Below are 20,073 nucleotides of genomic sequence, written 5' to 3' on the forward strand. Positions count from 1 at the left end.
AAAAGTCTACATGTAATTCAAATTAAATACAAAAATCTCCACTGCACAAAGTGACATTTTCCAGGATATTTTGATTGGTGTAATGAAACCAAAGATTTTGGCATATTTAAAAAAAACATAATCATTCCATTCATTAACTTACATTTCCTGTGAACTAGGAAGAGTGATTCCCAGGGAGCATACTGACTTCTACATAGGATCTCAGAGCCACTGTTTAGGGATTTTCTAGTAATTCTAAGTCCAATGTGTATCAGGTGTGTCCTTCTTGCAACCTGTGTGTCACATATGTCCCGGGATAGTTATGAATATAGACTAACACAAAATCTTCAACGTACTTAAAACATTGTGGGTTTTTCTTTTTCTTTCTTTCTTTCTTTCTTTCTTTCTTTCTTTCTTTCTTTCTTTCTTTCTTTCTTTCTTTTATGACTGGAACACATAGTTCTTGAACATAAACTCTGTAGGTAATGATATGGTCTTGCAATGTGGAAAGTCTAGATATGCCAGGATCAACCATTCCTTAACCATTTTTTTTTTAAAAAAATAAACCTAAAAGTTCGGGGGCATTTCCATGGATTGTGCACTGAATTTTTCTTCAACAAAATTCATTTTAAAATATTTTATTGACATATGACATGTGTGTGTGCATGTGCGCATGTGCTTGTGTGCATCTCTCGGCTGCATGTGGGGTGGTGGAGATGGAGGAGATGGTTGTCTCTCACCATGCGCACCTCTGGGGCTGAGCTAAGGTTATCGGACTTGGAGGCAGCAGGCACCTTTACTCGCTGATCCATCTCATCAGCACCTGATGGAGTTTACTAAGTCTTTAAAAGACTATGCAGAGCTCGAGGAAGTATGATCATGAGTTCAAATGGTCCATATGGTGAACATGAGGCCAGCCTGGGCTATGCAATTAGACCCTGTATCAATAAGTAAGTACATCCTTGAATTTTCTGTTTCCACAGAACACTGCAGTAGTAATTACTTAGTTTAGATCCTTTCCTTAAAAACGCAGTCCTCTGTCTTTTCACTTGTTTTCAGAGACAGGAGAAGTAAAACTTCAGTTTCAATTATCCCAAAGAGGCAAAGGATAGCACCAAGCCACGTCTCCACCCAAACTGACACAGGTTTAACCTCGACAGATATCACCAGCCTGGGAAAGAGCAAGTGTTTCCCATTACCAAGAGATGGGGCATGCAGTTGTCAAGGGACTGAGAATCCCTTCGGAACGAAAGACAGAGCATCAGTGGCACAAGGGTAGTTTCCAGAACACTTGCTTCTTGAGAAAAGCTCCAACAATTGTGACTAAGTTATGAGCAAATTATGATACAGGCAGCAAAGCTTTCTGGGTGGCCTTGGGAGGCAGCCTCTTGGAGCTGGTCCCAAAGCCCTCCTGTGAGGGCTCATGATAGAGGGTTAGAGGTGGTAGGGGCTGGGTAAATATGCTGCTTACTGTCTGAATATCTGACCATTGAGAGAGGAAGGCCTTAAGCCCCATATGCCAAAAGATGTAAGAATATCCAGTGACAAGATAAATCAATATTGCATAATCCCTCAACTTCTCAAATTATTATAATTATAACTAATGATAATGCTATAATGGTGGCAAGGCATACTTAATATCTATAATTTCATCATACAATTGCCACCAAGATTAATAAGGCCAGTGGTGACTCTACATGCTTACAGACTTCCACCTAAAACTACAGATAAAAAAATGTCATATAGATAGGCGAGAATGTTTTCCAATGGGTGAAAAGTCATGGTGGCACGGTTATAATTTTTTATCCAAAGGAACTTCACAAAGACAAGTTCAGCTCGCTCAAGACAGGCTGACTGTGGAGAAGCTGTGGAAACCCCTCAGGTTTGCTGTTACAGCCTTTACTCAAGATCATGCCTTGGTATCAGAGGATGTCATGCTGAGGTGACCTGTAAGACATTTAATCTGGCTGAGTGGAACACAGGAAAAGGGGGGGTCCAAAGCCCAGAAACAATAAAACCCAAACCAACCCTTATACATATCTACGGCAGTCTCCTAGCTTGGAGATTCTGGCACAGGCTCCGAATGATGTGAAATCACATTATCACGCTCCTCTGTCCCCTTTTCCTCAAAATACACACTGACAGACACCTCTCCTCCCCACGCACCTCATTGTTTTGAAAGCCAGGGTGCTTGTGCTCTTGTGTGATGGCTGCTAACCAGCTTTGACGACAACGAGGCGTTTCACGTATCCATTTGCGTAATGTCTGAAAATGGGTAAGATGGACTCACTGTCTCCTTTCGGCCCTAAAAGTCTCTTAATTCTTTGAGTGAAATTCTCGATTATGATGAGTTTAGTATTTCAATGGCAAGGTACAGTAAGCAGACTTTCATCTCAGACATGGGCGGTGTTTGCTAGTTTGCTTAAACATGGGTTCACTAAAAATGGCCTGACTTCACAGAGAACCTCTTCCAATTAGGATTAGACCATGCACTCCCTGGCACAGTTGGCCTTGTCGCCTCTTCCCTTGTGGGGAGAACCCTCCAACTGGCCTACCAGAGGAATTCCTTACCTGGTCACATCAAACTAGTCCTGTGTCCTTCTCAGTGCCTCCTCTTGCCATTTCTACCTCCCTTCCCTTAGTTCTAGGTATCAATATCAGAAGGGGCCGTGACACAGATAAACAGACAAGAACACTGTAAGAGGAGGTATGGCATGGGAGAGTAAAGCTCACCAGCCTGTGCTGGTTAGTGTATGTCAATGACACAAACAAGAGTTACCCAGGAAGAAGGAGCGCCAGTTGAGCCACTGTCCCTATCAGTTCGGCCTGTGAGCAGGTCTCTGGGACATTTTCTTGATTAATGGTTGATGTGGAAAGGCCCAGCCCATGGTTGGTGGTGTTAACCCTGAGCTAATACCTGGGTTGTATATGAAGGCAAGCTGAGCAAGCCATGGCGAGCAAAGACGCACGTAAGAGGCGTTCCTCCACGGCCTCTTCTTCAGTTCCTGCCCTGACTTCTCTAGATGACAGACTGCAAAGTGTGGGATGAAGTAAACCCTTTGCTTCTGAGTTGATTATGATCAATGTTTTATTACATCTAGAAATAGAACAGAGACACTAGATAATATGACAGCCCTGAACCCAATCTCTGGAATCAGGGCTGGTCCAGTAGAAGGGTGAGAAACACATGCTGGGGAGAGCGTTGTGCTAAAGCAGCAGGGCCACACAACACATACTACACTGATGTCTTTAACTTGGACATTGACTCAGATATAAACTGTTACTCTTCTGCAACAGGCAAACCTTGGGAAAACCACTCTTGCTTACTCCCTTGAATCCCACTTCCCATGGGTGCCATGGGTCAACACACCTTCCAGACACTCTCTCATCATTTCCTGCCTCCATAAAGCCCCCCCCCCCCCGAGTTTGTACTCTAGGTGACAAGAACCATCACTGATGTTACAGGAGTGCTGGGCTCACTCTGTCGAACCTACAGGACACATGAACCCCTTCTGCAGCAGCTAGACACAAGGGTAACGACTCAAATATATGGAGTACCACATAGAACTCTCAGTGCATTGTGAGTGCATTTATTCCTACTGATGTGTTTAATACTCAGATTATGAATACATAGGCATTCATTATCCCCATTTTACAGATGAGGAAAGTTGGGTTTAATAAATGTGATGATTTGAATAAGAATGGTCCCTATAGGCTCACATCTTTGAATGTTTAATCATCAGGGAACAACACTATTTGAGAAGGATTAGGAGGTGTGGCCTTGTTAGAGTACAGTGTGGCCTTGCTACAAAATTATGTCACTGGGGGGTGGAGTCTGAGGTTTCAAAAGCTCATGCTAGCCTAGTCTTAGTCTCTCAGTCTCTCTCCCTCGCTCTCTCTCTCCCTCTCCCCCCACCCTCTTGACCTGCAACTGCTCCAGGGTCTGTCTGCAGTTGCCATATTCTTCACTGTGGTGACAATGAACTAACCTCTGAGTCTGTAAGCAAAACCCCAATTAGATATTCTTTTTTTAAAGATTTATTTATTTATTATATGTAAGTACACTGTAGCTGTCTTCAGACACTCCAGAAGAGGGAGTCAGATCTTGTTACGGATGGTTATGAGCCACCATATGGTTGCTGGGATTTGAACTCCGGACCTTCGGAAGAGCAGTCGGGTGCTCTCACCCACGGAGCCATCTTCATTATCCCCATTTTACAGATGAGGAAAGTTGGGTTTAAATATTCTTATAAGAGTTGCCTTGGTCATGGTGTCTTCACAGCAGGATAAAAGTGACTAAGGGTGCCAAGTTGTCTACAGTCACACCAACGACGGAAGCAAGGATTTGAACTTGGGTCATGTTACTTCAGTGTTTGAGACCTGCTTCCATGAAAACACATAATGCTAAAATCTAAAGATCCCAGGATATCTCTCCCCCCCACAGTCACTTCTCAAATCCCATTAGAAAGACTGTGGTTTGTGAAGGTTTTGGAGGCTGACCCCAGCAGCTTCCACATCATTTACTACCACGGGGAAATGATTTCTAACTTCTCAACAATTCTTTCAACAATCAAACGCTTACACAATCCATTTTCTCCACAGGTACTGCAGTTTCCTGTGGTGAGGAGCTACGCACATGTGTGCATTCTATCTAGCTGAGTGTAGGGAAGAACTGTAGATCTAGCCTGTGCCGAACCGACAGGGTCACACACAGTATACTAATGCCTTCAACTCACCAAGCTGCTTAGTTGCAAAATGCTATTATTTAACAGCAAGCAGACCTCAGGAAAAACATCCTACTGGTTAAAAGTGTTCTTCTTGTATGGCCCCAGAGGCACAGGCTCTGGCGGCTCTCTGAATAGTGTCTTACTGTAATGCAAATGGAACAGAGACTAATTCTGTGAAACAGATCTATGATTCTGGTGGAGAGAAAAGAAAGTGGGCAAAAAATTTAGCTGCAAGTGGTTTAAAATTCACAGCTCTTCCAATGGAAACATCGTAAGACTTAATACACCTTCTAAGACACCTGCTTTTTTTTTTTTTTTTTTTAAAAAAAAGCAAAATCCAAAGTACTATGAACTTGTGGCAGATTAAAAATTAATTTTCTCCTAATTAACTTTTCTACATAGCCTTGGAGCCTTGGTAGATTCAGAAGGACACATCTTATAAAACATACTGTTCATTTGTGCAGCAGTATATTGACAAAGTAGACGGCTACATGCCTGTTCGCCTCCCGCTGGTCACTAATGCCAGCGTGTGCTTTCCTGACTAAGGCCAGTGCTGTGGCAGGTTTCAGGCAGTGATGCTGGTCTGCAAGACAGTTATGAGGTCACGGGCTCTATTAGCATAGTTCCAGTGTGGTTTAAAATGGCTTCTAGGAAGTGTGGAATAATTCCCAAAGCCCCATACAATGCAGCCACTCCCTGGAGTTGTAACCAATTTCCACTTGCTGGTAGCCTGCTTATCTACCAGTTCAAGCCTATTCAGCTTTGGGCCAAAGTTGCTACTGAGCTAACTTACAACCCTAGAATGGGGCCTGCCACAGATGGTCTCTGACTTCCTACCTTCTGCCATTTGAAATTATGACCTTGAAATGGTCACCGGGGTCACCTAAAGTGATCAGAAAATATGTGAATTATGGTTCCTAACACTATCAAAATTACAGTTATGAGGTAGCAAGAAAAAAAATTTTTTTTTTTTTTTTTTTTGTGGTTGTGGGTTACCACACCAAGAAGAGCTGCATCAAAGGTCACATCATTACAAAGACTGAGAGTCAGTGAGCTAGTTTTCTGGGAAGAACTTTGAGAAAATGCCTCCATCGGATTACCTGGAAACAAGTCTGTTGGGCATTTTCTTGAAAAACATACTTGATGTGGCTACACTTAGCTGTACTGCCCATCAACGGACTGAGGGTCTGCTTGGCTGTCCGGATACACAGTGTAAGCAGACAGAGGAGTTCTCCGAGTGTCGGCCTTTGGCGGCTCATTGCCCTCCACTGTTGGCAGTGGTAAGAAGCAGCAGTAAGCAGGAGGGAACAAGGAGGTGTTACCTACCTCCTTCTGCTACAGGCCTCCAGGATTAGGACTCCTGGCCCTGGACCTGATGAGGCTTTTAGGCAGATCTAAGAAGCCAGGATCCCCGAGTCCTGGCTTGCAGCGGCTCCTGCAGCCTCTAGGCTGATCCAGTATATCTCCATTCTTCGGGCCTTGACAGTAGCTAGTGTCACAGCTCTGCCCAGGCCCAGAAAGTAGGTACCTTAGCCCTTAACACTGCCAGTGTCATAGCCCGGATCTGAGACTCTTGGCCTTACACACTTAGCTCTCTGGTGACAAAGGTCTGCAGGTTCTCTGTCCCAGATCCTTGAAGCATCTGGTTCTTCTTCACCGTCAGCGCCCCACCCTTTCTTGTTGTCTCTCTACTACTCCGCCTTTCTCTCTTTGCTATCCTGGCTAAATCTGAACAGTCTGTCAGCTTCAGAGGCCTGAGATTTGGTGAGCTTGAGCTTCCTCGACCTGGCCTGTCCTGTGTCTGCTGTCTTCTGTTGTTTCTAGTTGTGTTACCAGCTCAGCATACATTACTAAGTGTAGTCAAGGAAAGGATATATATATATATATATATATATATATATATATATATATATATATTATAATAATAATAAATAATAATATAATATAATATATTATATATAATATATATATAATATATAATAATAAATAATATATATTATAAATATATATATATATATTTAATGGACTTGATGTTACAATACTAGGTGAAGCAGAGAAGTGTATTCCAGTTAGCTTCATTAACCAAAGAGCCTTGCTAAGGTTTGGACCAATCACACCCTTGCCTCTGAGCACCAGTCAGTGCTGTCTTGCTGCTACACAGCCAGGGAAGAGCTCCCCTCAGTGATCTGAATGCATATGGTTGCAGGGACATCCAGAGCTCATTTAAGCTTGAGATAGCAAAGTCTAGTACAAAGTTTAGCTTTCAGGGGCTGAGCTAATCAGCCGTGATCAGCACTTAGCTTTGCGAAGATACATAAATGGGGTTGCAGACAGATGGTGTTGGTAAAAGTGCTCCCTGCTGGTTATATGACACACCTTTTGCTGAAGACAGCTATGGCAGGACAACTGTCCAATAAATGTCATGTAGGGAGTCATATGATCCATCCCTACCATCTTTGCTTATTTACAGGTAAGTGGATACTAGGAGCACTTATAGTAACAACTTAGTGAATGTGTCATTAATATTGATAGGAATTTTAACAGATTTTAACAGTGCTTTGCTGGTGCTTAATGCTTGCCCAGTGACACAGGAGGAAATGTCCCTCACCCCCCACCCCCATGTGTCTCATGAAGGCTGTGAGGTTGGGCCTAGGAATATAGTTTGAGCCACAATACCTAGGATTGAGCCTACTTCTGACTACCTGTTAACAAAAAAAAAGAAAACCATTATCAGCTGGAAAGTTATTCTGAAATAGAGATCTACGCAGGTGCCAAGTGTATGCTTCTGAAATGATATCAGCCCTAAACAATATTAGGGTCTGTAAGTCCAACAGTGTCAGTGTCAAAGAATAAACAAGAAGATAGGAGGAGGAGGAGGAGGAGGAGGAGGAGGAGGAAGAGGAAGAGCTTGGAATTAAGTATCTACTAGCCAAGGAACACCGAGGCTAAGAAGCAGCAGCCCCAGGATGGTTAGAGAGGTACAAATGGCCTCGTTGAGCCCTCCGAAGGAGCCAGCCCTGCAAACGCCTGGATCTCACACTCTGACAGAATGAACTTCTGTTGTCTTATATCATCTAGCACGTGGCCATTTATAAATTTCCGAAGAAACGAATACAAATAGGCAGTTTGTTTTTATAGCTTAGTCTTCTGAGTTGTAACGCAGGGATTTTAATAAGCCTGATTACCTGGGATTACTGTTAAGAATGATGTTGTACCTAATGTGCTTAGAACTGGCTGTGCCGCAGCTGTGTCGCTGGCATTAATAACAGGCTAATGGCAGCACCGAGAGGCATCTGGATAGTACCTCTGAGTGACAGGATCAAAGACAATCCTTCATGTCGTTTTTCTCTGTTGTCTTATAAATTATTTCCAAGGGACACGCCATCTCATCTTGCAATCAGAAGGCATTTGTAAATGTGAGACGATATTTTTAGGTGTAAGGCTACAACACGTCTTGCAAGCTCAATGTCAGAGAAAAAACAAAGTTGTGTTTTGTGTTGCAGTGATGGAGTATATAAAGGACTCATACCCTGGCAGGAATCCCATGGTTCCAGGGAAGCAGATATTTGATTATCAAGATCTGAGAACTACAGCAAACAAACTGCCGTGGGTAACCTATTCTTTCAGCAGGCCAAGTGTCAGGCTCCAGAAAAAAAAAAAATCACTGCCTGGCACCCAGCACAAGGAAGCCTGACTTCTTTCCTGTCATGCTTGTTTTTGACACTTGGTCCTTGTACAACGGATCGCAGAACAAAGCTTCCATATTTGGTTTGAAAGCCTTTATATTCTAAAACTTTACAGACTATAGGCTATTCACTTTCCCTGGTATACGCACTTTAAGCAGTATATAGAACTTAGCCAACTCAACCCATTTCTCTCATGAAAAGCACTATTCTGTCAATGAAATACTAAACCACAGAGTTAAGGATTAAGGATGAGAATGTACCCCTGACAGCAGAGATGGAGAAGGACGGCTGACAGGCAGCCACGGTGAGAAGCAATATTCTTTATGATCCCAGCTCCACTGTAGAATCAACTCAGCACCTGGTAACAGGCAAATGGGTGGAGAGCACTTTTTTTTTTTTTAAATGACTGTGAATTTGCAAAATAGACCACCTGCAAATTAATGTTGTTAGTAGCTCTTTAGTGTCACATGAACTAGAGTGTATTTTAGCTCAGCAGACACTGATAGTCTGCAAGTTAATATCCCCTTGAGAGTCCTCTAGGTGAGCCGTGTAACCTCTGGTGAGAACCGTTAACCTAGGGGTGGGTGAGTTAAAATTCATGGAGGCGATGGCAGTGGCTTGCATGCTCAAGTGTGGCCATGAGACACACTGATGCAAAGGAACATCCAAATGGCCAGTTCCAGGTAAGGTCAATGGTGGTTTGAATATGATTGGCCCAAAGGAAGTGGCACTAATAGGAAGTATGACCTTGTTGGAATAGGAGTGGACTTGTTCAAGGAAGTGTGTCACTGTGTAGGTGGGCTTTGGGGTCTCCCAGTGCTCAGGCTCCAGCCAGTGTGGAAGAGACCCTCCTCCTAGATGCCTTTGGATCAAGATGTAGAACTCTTAGCTCTTCCAGAACCATGATGATAATGGGCTGAACCTCTGAGACTGTAAGCCAACCCTAATGGAATGTTTTCCACTATAAGAGTGGCTGTGGTCATGGCGTCTCTTCACAGCAATAAAATCCTAACTAAGACAGTCACCTACTATTCTGAGCTCTCAGAGCCTTTGTGGTTACAGCTCTGGCTCTACTCACCACTCTCCTGCCTGCCTACCTGCCTTCCTGCCTTCCTGCCTTCCTGCCTTCCTGCCTTCCTGCCTTCCTGCCTACCTGCCTTCCTGCCTGCCTGCCTGCCTTCCTGCCTGCCTGCCTGCCTTCCTGCCTGCCTGTCTGCCATGACCATCCTTGTAGCTGAGCTTTCTTCTTCATCCTCAGGTCTCTGAAGTCAAGGGTCAGTTCTGTACTTTCCTATCTATGCCTAAAGGGATGCTTAACTGAGTAATTTGGTTATAAGTATCTAAGAAGGAAGGAGGGGGGGAAGGAAGGAAGGAAAAGAGGGAGTCAGAGACAAAAATGCATGGAAATGGTTGAAAGCCACCAGACAAGCTCTACACACTGTCCAGTGTTCAGGAAGAAGAACTGGAAGGTTCTATCCACTTTCTTGTGCTGTCATCCATCTCTGCTTCCCATAACGCCCCCTCTCCGTAACTGTCATACCTCAGTTTATCAGTCAGGCTGCCCCTCAGAGCTCCTGCCAAGTTCCACTCACAAATCTCCGTCTCCAGATGCGACTTTACCCTCGTTCTAGCCAGATCTTTGACAGTTCCTCTCTGCTCCCACAGCAATGTAAATAAAATAGGTCTAAACACTAAATTCATTTTCCTGTCCATGAACTTGCCTCATATATTTCCAGTTGTCATCGTGTCCAGGCACCAGCCTCTTCCTGCTGAAGACTCAACGAGGAGAGCCATCTTGGACTTCTTCTGTTACCATACTCTGAGATTTCCACCGAGCCCACCCTCTCTATCTCCTGCTTCTTTATTCCCCATCTCTTTCCAGTGCCCAGGTTTTAACTCTGCTTCACGTTGGAACATTTCACTGTGTCAGTTACTGAGGATGCTCTCATCTCTCCCCTTCAGACAACAGCCCCTGACGAGGAACTGAGCCCCTAAGTTTGGCGTCAGAAGCTTCCTTCCTAGGAACTGGCTGTTGCCATACTCACTTCCTTACCCTCCTCCTCGTGTACTCTCTACTCTTGGCTGCTGAACCACAAAGTGTTTCTCAGATTTAGCATTCTTATTTTTGTAGATATTTCAGAGTGTTTTCCTCTCAGTTTTCGATACCCATAACCCTTTTGTATAAAAACAAATAAGCAAGAAAACTGAAAGGACGAAATAAAACACTACCTCAGATTCCCAAACCTTAGGAGCAAGTGACCCATTTGTAACCTTTGACCTGTGCTCCCCTTGGGCTCATGGAGTACCAGTTCTCTTACAATCTTCCTGATCATGTATGTCTAGGTGAGGAGGGCCCCATGTGGTCCAACACTGTGTGTCCCATGACATTTGTCCTGCTCTCTATTCTGTCCGCTCTCATAGACAATAAAGGCTGTAGAAGGTAACTTCCTGATTTCCCATGTCTAGGAGCTTCCATTTCAGCATGCTCAGCAGGCTAACAGACATTAACAGCAAAGATAGCTGGGCAGAAGAACCACTGAGACACACACCACTGAGCACATAGCTCAAGATGGCAAAGGGCAGGTCTTATTTTTATGAACTGAAATTGGATCCTAGTAATTGGTATACTTTGAATAGTTAAAACAACCATCTAGATAATTCCTCAAAAAAGGCCAGAGCTTGTGAGGTTTGTGCAGTGTGTCTTGAGCCAAGTGTGCCTTGTTCTCAAGACGGTGAAATCAGCTGCTGTGGTTAGAAGAGGAGAACGCATGATGTAAGGTGAGCCCTACCATTTACCATGGCCTTGGTGATGTCAGGAGGAGGGTCAAGTGATTCTTAGGATTGTTCACTTTACCATTATACAACCCTGAAGAGTCAGTATTGTTGCCACGTTTTATAAGCAGGAAGCTGAGATTTACGAAGATTAACTGACTAGTCAAAGTTACACAGTGGTAGTCACTCACAGAACCATGGTGTTGCCTCTGGAGCAAAATGCAAATGCCCACTGGGTGATGTCTTTGAGGAGAAAGACTTCCTCTACATATGCATCACTCAAGCTGTGGAATCTAAAGCACAACGCAGAATGTGGGGAGCTTAAGGCAAGTGAATTGACTCTGAATGCAAGGCTGTCCACCTTGAATAACCAAGGCAGCTGGGCAGGCAGAGGAGCGCTCTGGGGGATCAATGGCAGACCAGCTCTGAGGAAGCACAAAAAAAGGTCACACACTAAAGGCTGGATGCAAATGACTTCATTCCTGTAAACTGCAGCTACCAGGAAAGGGACACGATCCCATCGACCACAGACTTTCTGCAGGGAACATCTGTTGCTGAGGGATGGATGGGTAATAAAGAAAGTGATAAAGGAAACATACCTGGTCTCATTGGCACACCGGATCTTGCAGCCTTCCTTAGGGATCACCAACCCCAGATGCATTCGGAGCCTGCAGTTCGTGGGTCCTGTATGTGGCCACACGTGAGTTCCAGGGTGCATGATGGAATATTTGATCTGTATCGAAAGTATGACACCCAATCATCGATTTAACAAGGTGTGGAGAGGCAGCAGAATCAGGATCAATTCATACGAGAGTCTTTGTAACCTTTGGGACTTATATTCATGTCTTATTTCTTTGTGAAGGAGTCAAAAAACAAGTAGTCTCATTTCCCACAAATGTTGACATAATACTCAACATTTCCGACCTTCAAATTTTGACATCAACTACATGAAATTATGTTTTATTAAAAAGTGAATGGGAAAAGAGACATCCATTGTGCCAAGGGAAATAATTGTGATTTTTGTAAAGGTCGGCTCTGCCTGACAACAAACCGTCTTCTTCCCATCTCTGCAAACACCCTTGGTACCTGTCCTCTTCTGCACCCTGTTGTCTCGGAAAACTTTTCCAGTAAAGCACAGGTCTTAGGAGCTCCTTTACAGGCGTTCTCATTCTTCCTTCCTAGAACAAAACGTGATAGAACTGCTGAGAGAAGTGAATCACAGTTGTCATGGTGCATCTGCGCTTTCAGCTACTCTGGAAGTTAACTAGGAGCCTAGGAGTTCAAGACCAACCTGATCACATGAGACCCTACTGAAACACACACACACACACACACACACACACACACACACACACACACACACAACCAAACGGCAGTAAAACTTTATCTCATCTCATTTGAGCCATGTGTACTTGTATGATCACCTTTGCTGTAGGAATGTGAAGGCCAAGAGAGAGACAGTTAAAGGCCAATGTCACTGCAGGGCCCTTATATGTGTAAAAGTGAGAGAGATGAGTGTATAATTCAGATTATAAGAAGACAGACCAGCCTTTTCTTGTTTTAGGATGGACAAGGGACACAAAGGCCATGGGCAAATACTAGAATCTGAAGCTTATTGAAGGATAATGACGTGGTTTTAGCAAGTGACACTCACCGAAGACCTCTGAACCATGCCTTCAAGTCACTAGTTTGTGTCAAATTGTTGTAGTACACACTGGAAATTAATACAGTCTCTAAGAAAGGAGAATACTTTATGCTCTGTGCCTAACCTAAAATGCATTTCTAAGAGATAGCAAAACATTTTCCATTGGCATCTAGTGTATTTTTCAATGTATTAAGAATTGTTATATGTTGCTAAAATGACATTGAAATGAAGAACATCAGGATCTTTAAGGAGAAAGTACTTTTTATGAGTAATTATATCAATAACAGATTCTAGGACTTCATCTTCAGCATCTTGGACACTGTAAAATTTCTCCACACTCTTCTTGGGAAGATGTGCTCAGAATGTATACAATATCACTAGCTTTCATGAAAGGAGGAAAAAAATCAACAGGATTTTTGTTTTGTTTTGTCTTTTAAAGAAAGAACATTTTGTTTTCCTATTAAAAATTCCCATAAAAGAAATTACATCTAAAGATGAGTTTGACTTTAATGTTCATGTTCACTAAGATAATCTTATGCTGAGAACAAAATGAGTTCTAAGAGATACAGCGTTATGACTTCTGCCTCGGTCAAGTGGACCTCTAAACCTAGGAAGCAGTTTCTGCCATTTTATTAGCTCTTTGCACATGAACTTTTTGCTTCTTAATCAAGTACATTGCTATGTGCTCTTTTTAGTTAGTAATGCTGTGCCCCGATGAGCCAAACAATTTAAGCCAGCTTGAAAGAATAGCAAATAGATGTATAGGCCATCCTAACGGACCTTTTAGCCCTGGTTTTCTAGGGCATCCATGAGCAAGGCTTTAGGAGGGCTAGCAGGGATTGGGTGGCTCAAGTTGAAGCTGGGTGAGGTCTGGTAGCTTGAAGCCACCAGAGCAGCTGCAACCATTGGTAAGGCCTGAGCTTGTGTGACACCTGACTGGTCAGTTGTGCCAAGACCACCAAATCGATCCTGTCACCAGGACTTCCTCTGGTGAGGTCTGGGTTTTAACCTCTAGGTACATAAAAAGTGAGGATCCTTAATCGACATATCCACAAGCTGAAACTAACCGAGCTTTCTAGTATAGTGTTCAAGTGACCTCAGGTCTAGACCATGCTTTGATCAGGAACACTCAACTGACAAAGTCCATGCCCTTATTCCCAGGTCAGAAAAACTTGGAATCCCGAACTATTTCTGACCAGATAGAGTTGATCTCAAGCATCAGGGATACAGCTTGTATATCTCGTGTAGGCATAAGGTAAAGATTCTCTTTCAGGAGAAAGTTGGCAGTAGTGGTTCAACATCCGTGGCTTGCAACCCATTGTTTTAATTATTCACATGTGATTGGAAGGGCGCACTAGACACAAAGTTCCTGTATTGCTCACTATGGTCAGACATTCAGAGTGATGTATAATGTACGCTGTACCCAGGAAGGAAGTCACTCAGGTCTTGTTATCTAGAGGACAAACCAACACACAGAGGGGTACCACGCTGAATGGGAGAGCAGAGAGTTAGCAATTACAGTGCACCTGTCATAGATCCAACATCTGGGCTTTTAGATAGGCCTTGTGATGGGCACATCTGTGAGGGAATTTTTGCTTAATTAAATCATGTGAAATAGGAAGGATCTACTTCTAATCTGGATCTCTGAAGTGGGGAGTCACCTCTTTAATCCAGTTTTTTTTGAGGTGGGAAGACACATCTCTAATCTGGGCCACACTTCTGCTGGAAGCCTACTTAAAGGACTTGGAAGAAGGCAGCTTCTCTCTTTATCTTCTGGCTCTTGCCCTCACTAGCAAGTCCATTTCTTCACTGGCATTAGAGCCTACTTCCTCAGGATTCCTGCTTATACTGGAGACCCGCTGAGACATCCAGCCTCATGGACTGAACAACTATTGCATTCTTGCCTCTTCTTTTTTTATAGGCAGCTATTGTTGGATTAACAGGACTACAGCCTGTAAACCATTCTAATAAATCCTCTTAATCAAAATCAATCTCTCTCTCTCTCTCTCTCTCTCTCTCTCTCTCTCTCTCTATATATATATATATATATATATATATATATATATATATATATATATATGTCATTATTTTATTCTGGAGAACCCTGACTAGTCCAGGCCTAGTCCAGGCCTCAGCACTGCCTCTTGGTTGCCCTTTACTAATGAGTTCTCATTACACTGCAATACTGCAGAATCACTGGCATATATTTGATACTCTTCTTCGCAGGATCCACTGACAGTGGGAACTACTCCATACTCAACGCAACTACTTTCTTTACTCTTTTCAAGGAGATTCAGGGCATGCCCACATGAGAGACCAAGAGAGAATACATTCAGAACTGTAAACAAGGACCACGATTTCCAAATCCTATGCATCCTCATTGTGTTACATCACAGGTTACAAGGCAGGAGGCATTCAGTTCAGTCTGTAATTGAATAAGGAGTGCCCAGTGTTGGTAACACAGTGAATTTGCTTGCAGTTATATTATTTGTCACCAAAGTTAATTCTCAACAAGCAGCAAACTTGGCTTTTTTTGGGAAAAAAAAATGGCTCTGGCAAGAGATCTAACAGTCAATACAGATATAAAAGAATAATGTACCACTTGCATGCGACTTTATCAGGTATATTCATGAAGCTGGAGACCTGGGTATATTCTTCTTAATATTCAGAGAAGAGAAATTTCATCTTACATGACAACTCTGATCAATGTTAGTGGCTGCTCAGCATAACAGTGTAAACTGAGCTTGTTGTTTCCGAGCCCTGTGCATTAAAATACAGTTTCCAATCACATTCTATCCTGGCCGCAAGCAGACTGCAGAGGAGAACTTAAAGCTTCAGTCATCCTGAAGTGATGAGAATTGTTAGCACCATTTGCCCTAGGCTCTACAATAAAGATGTGTGGTTTGCGTGTCCTTTGTACTTTAGTCATGGTTGGCAATAGTTGTTTAATTTGTGAGCCAGACACACATTTAACAGTAGTCACGTAGTAATTTGTTAGATTTCTAGTGAGCAAGCCCAGGGTCTCGTACAACTCAGGCAAGAGCTCTAACACTGACTCAGGCCCCTAGCACTGTACGGATCCATTTACAAACTTACTGGTGAAGAAAATATAGGATATCTGTCAGTTCTACCATCCTTCAGTGCTACAAAGTTGATTATTCTTATATTTTTGGCCTTGAGTCTAGCCTTTAACTGCTAAGCCACATCATAATTTGGACAAAGTGGCAGCCTAAATAATAGGGAAAGATTTTAACCATCTGCATATCTGGTAGAGGGCTAATATCCAGAATATTTAAAGAAGTCAAGCAATTAGTATCAAGAAAACAACCCAATTATAAAACGGGTTACATATCTAAATAGAGAATTCTCAACAGAGAAACCTCCAATGGCTGAGAAGAAATGTTCAGCATCCTTAGCCATCAGGGAAATGCAAATCAAAACTACTTTGATATTCCATATAACTAATGTCAGAATGGCTACAATCAACAAAAGAAGTGACAGCCCATGCTGTAGAGGATGTGGAATAAAGGGAACACTCATACATTGCTGGTGGGAGTTCAGGTTCGTACAGCCACAATGGAAATCAGTGTGGCAGTCCCACAGGAAGATGGGAGTCAAGTTACCTCAAGATTCAGCTATACCACTCTTGGGCACATATACAAAGTATCCTACCACAGAGAAAATTGCTCATCCATGTTCATTACTGAGCTATTCACATGGAAACAACCAACATGCCCCGCAACTGAAGAATGGATAAAGAAAATATGGTACATTTACAGAATGGAGAATTATTCAGCTGTTTAAAAAAAGATCTCATGAAATTTTCAGATAAATTAATGGAACCAAACCAAGCCAAACAAATAAAGAAATAAATACACAAATGCATCCTGAGTGAAGTATCCCAGACTAAGAAAGACAAAGTATTACTTGATAATTGGATTATAAGAGCACATCTAGTGTTAAGTCAATGATTACCAAACGACAAGCCATAGACCCACAGAGGGTAGGTATAGCATAAGGGACAAGATGGAACAGATAGATCTGATAAGGAAAGGGAAAAGGAATAAATACATATGGAGAGATGTGTGGGAGGAGATACATAAAGCAACTGCTAAAACTGAAGGGCATTTGAGAGGTAGTATGGAAATCTAGTATAGTAGAAGCCTCCTAAAATATATACAAATAATGGAGAGATTGAGTCCCAACTGGTCATCTCTTGTCACCAAATGAACCATAATTAGGTTACATCTATTAGAGTTACTGGCCAAAGGGTTCCCACAGGAATCTTCAAACAACCCAGGATGTTACCAAGACTACAGATTGCTCTCCACAAACTGACAGCAAGACCCCATGGCTGAAACACCTATATAATTCATTGAACATGGAGATATTGAACTGGTGCCCATATAGAGCCTTTACCCCTACTTGCTAGTATCTTTGGAACAGGAAGGTACTCTCCACATTATGGAAATAAAAATGTCAACACCACATCAACCATGAAGCCTTTATCTGCAACAATGTACTGCTTGCAAGATAGGTTAGTGCAGTGGTGGCACAAAGCATATGGAAATGACCAACCAATCTCTGAGTTGACACAAGGCCAACTCTACAAGATTAAATCCACACTCGATACTTCCTGGGTGACAAAGAACCTGAGACTAGATACCCCAGGGACCTAGGGTAGAAGCCAAGCAATACTGGTCTAAAGAAAAAAACAAATGTGGCAATGAAATGATTCCTAATGATACTCTGCTATTATCGTAGATCGGCGCCTTGTTCAGTCATCATCAGATAAGCTTCATTCTGCACCAAACAGGAACAAACGCAGAGACCCAAGACACTGCAGAGTGAGAGACCTTGGAACGCTCAGCACTAAATGGGATGTCTCCATCAAATCCCTTTTCTCAGAACTCAGGGAACCCCATGAGAGAGGAAGCAGAGAGGATGTAAGAGACAGAGTGGATGGTTGAAAGAAAACAAGGCCCCCTAAATCAATATGAGCAAAACTTAAACGAACTCACATATACAGAAGCAGCATGCATGGGGCCAGCATAGGCCTGCACCAGGTCCTCTGTGTTTACATTATGGTTTCCATAATTTAGTGGGTTTTTTTTTGTTTTTTGTTTTTTTAGGAGAAACCTGAATGTGCAAATGAGTGAGTCTCTGATTCTTGTGCCTTCTCTTGGGTTCTCTTTTAAATCCCCATTGGTTGTCTTGTTCAACTTCGATGTGATCGTTTCTCTTTTATCTTATTATATTTAATTTGTTGTATTTTTTTTAAAAGTGTAGTGAATAAATGAAAGAATAAAAACCTAGCCACTAGGGTAAAAGTTAACACCTGAACTGTCATTTATACCTATGGGGAGAGGGAAACTCAGTTTTTCCCAATAAAATGACACTGGGTATATCAGTCAGTCCAGGGCAGTGCTCATGTTCAGGAGTAGCTGACCAACCCATAATAGACTGCAGTTTTTTGTTGTTGTTGTTTCTCTCTCTCTCTCTCTCTCTCTCTCTCTCTCTCTCTCTCTCTCTCTCTCTCTCTCTCTCTCTCTCTGTGTGTGTGTGTATGTGTATGTGTGCTCTCATGTGTTTTTATGTGGTTACAATTTGTTGTTGAAGGAGAGCTGTTGGTTTATTTTGTTTATGCTTGGTTTTTGAGAAAGAACTTAAAGTTGGGTGGGTAGGAGTGGGAAAGCGCCAACGTACTTTACATTTAAAATTTGTTTTAAATAATAACAATGTAATAAAAAGAAAAAAGTTGATTATTCAAAAAGGAATACAAGAGCTGGGGATAGAACTTGGTATTTCGTCATTTGCCTAATACATATCAAGTTCTCCATTTAAATCCTGCAACACACATACTCTCTCTCTCTTACACACACACACACACACACACACAGACACACACACACACAATTATTTTGATTCAAAATGGAAATCAAGACATAAATTTACTCTCTTTTAAAACTCAGTATAGGTTAAGCATCTGAAGTCACATATTCATCACACTTCAATGCTTTTATTAATAAAGAATGTAACAAATTTGCTAAGGCATTTCAACCAAAATGTTTCCCAGAACAACTGAATATCCACAGAAAGAACAACAAGAAGAAACATATGAATGAGGAAGGAGAAAACAGTCATAACAAAGCACACCAATGCCACCGCCGCCACCACCTTCAGCATCTGCAGTGGCTCCCACCGTGCTGGCGCCCTTTTGTCCCCCCAGCCTAAGCTGCACTTTACAGCAGTGAACACAGTTCAGAGATACTCCCTTCTGAGACAGTGACAGAGGTGCTGGGCTCTCCAGCTACTCATACACTGCAGAGGTACAGAGAATAGCGCACTCTTTAATTGAAAGCACTTGCGTATTTAGCCACATACACACATGTATACAAACAAGCAGATGCACAGGTTTAAAGCCAGTGCGGGCAGATCATGTGCCACAGGAAGCTGTCAGAAGACTACTCATGTACCATCCGGCCTGTGCATGAGGAAGATAATCTAGAAGACCAGAGCTCACCTTGCTGCCACAGTGTGAACTGGCTCCAGTCGCCCTTCTCCCGAAGGTTTTCATCCTCAGGCAGGAAGAGACCCTTGGCTCTATCCATCACCATGAGGCCTTCATCACGGATTAACTTCCAGTTTCTCTCTAAAGACTTCAAAGGAGATTTTAGTTTCACCGAGATGAAAAATATGTCGTGCAAAACATCTCATAGTGACTCAGTTGCTTTGTTTGTTTAAGAAAGAAAGAAAACCAAACCACTAACCGAAGAGTACACACGCATGGGTTCATGGCTCCAGCTGCATATGTAGCAGAGGATGCCCTTATCTGGTATCAATGGGAGGAGAGACCCTTGGTCCTGTGGAGGCTTGATGTCCCAGTGTAGCGAGATGCTAGAGAGGTGAGGCAGGAGTGGGTAGGTGGAGGAGTACCCTCTTAGAGACAAAGGTGGTGGAGGATGGATGTTTTGTGGAGGGGAGAGCAGGAAGGGGGACAACATTTGAAATGTAAATAAATAAAATAACCAATAAACAAACAAACAAAAAACATCTTGACTAAAAGCAAAAATAAGAAAGAACGAAATAAAAATTCTTGCTTTCATTTAGATGTTTATTTTAGCTTCTTTGGAACCTAAAGAAACTCAAGTATATTGAGAGAAGGGGCTGGGGAGGGAAGAAGGGGGGAAGGGAGGGAGAGGGAAGGAGGGCAGGAGGAAAGGAGGGAAAGAGAAAATTCAGACCAGAAGGCAGCTTACTATTG

The 20,073-nt window shown here is 42.7% G+C and overlaps 1 protein-coding gene across 15 annotated transcripts in view; it reads right to left on the reverse strand.

Annotated features, from left to right (window-relative positions):
• The window catches only part of Asph (aspartate beta-hydroxylase), a 210,658-nt gene that overhangs the window by 8,082 nt on the left and 182,503 nt on the right, over window positions 1–20,073 (reverse strand). For all 15 annotated transcript variants that reach the window (XM_021221962.2, XM_029533263.1, XM_029533265.1 and 12 more), the window contains 3 exons: window positions 19,333–19,468; window positions 12,251–12,342; window positions 11,764–11,897 (listed from right to left, as the gene is read on the reverse strand). In XM_021221962.2, the coding sequence (XP_021077621.1) occupies window positions 11,764–11,897; window positions 12,251–12,342; window positions 19,333–19,468 (362 nt within the window). The remainder of the gene's footprint in view (window positions 1–11,763; window positions 11,898–12,250; window positions 12,343–19,332; window positions 19,469–20,073) is intronic.

Source organism: Mus pahari, chromosome 22 (genome assembly GCF_900095145.1).
Source record: "Mus pahari chromosome 22, PAHARI_EIJ_v1.1, whole genome shotgun sequence".
Classification (NCBI taxonomy): Eukaryota; Metazoa; Chordata; class Mammalia; order Rodentia; family Muridae; genus Mus; species Mus pahari.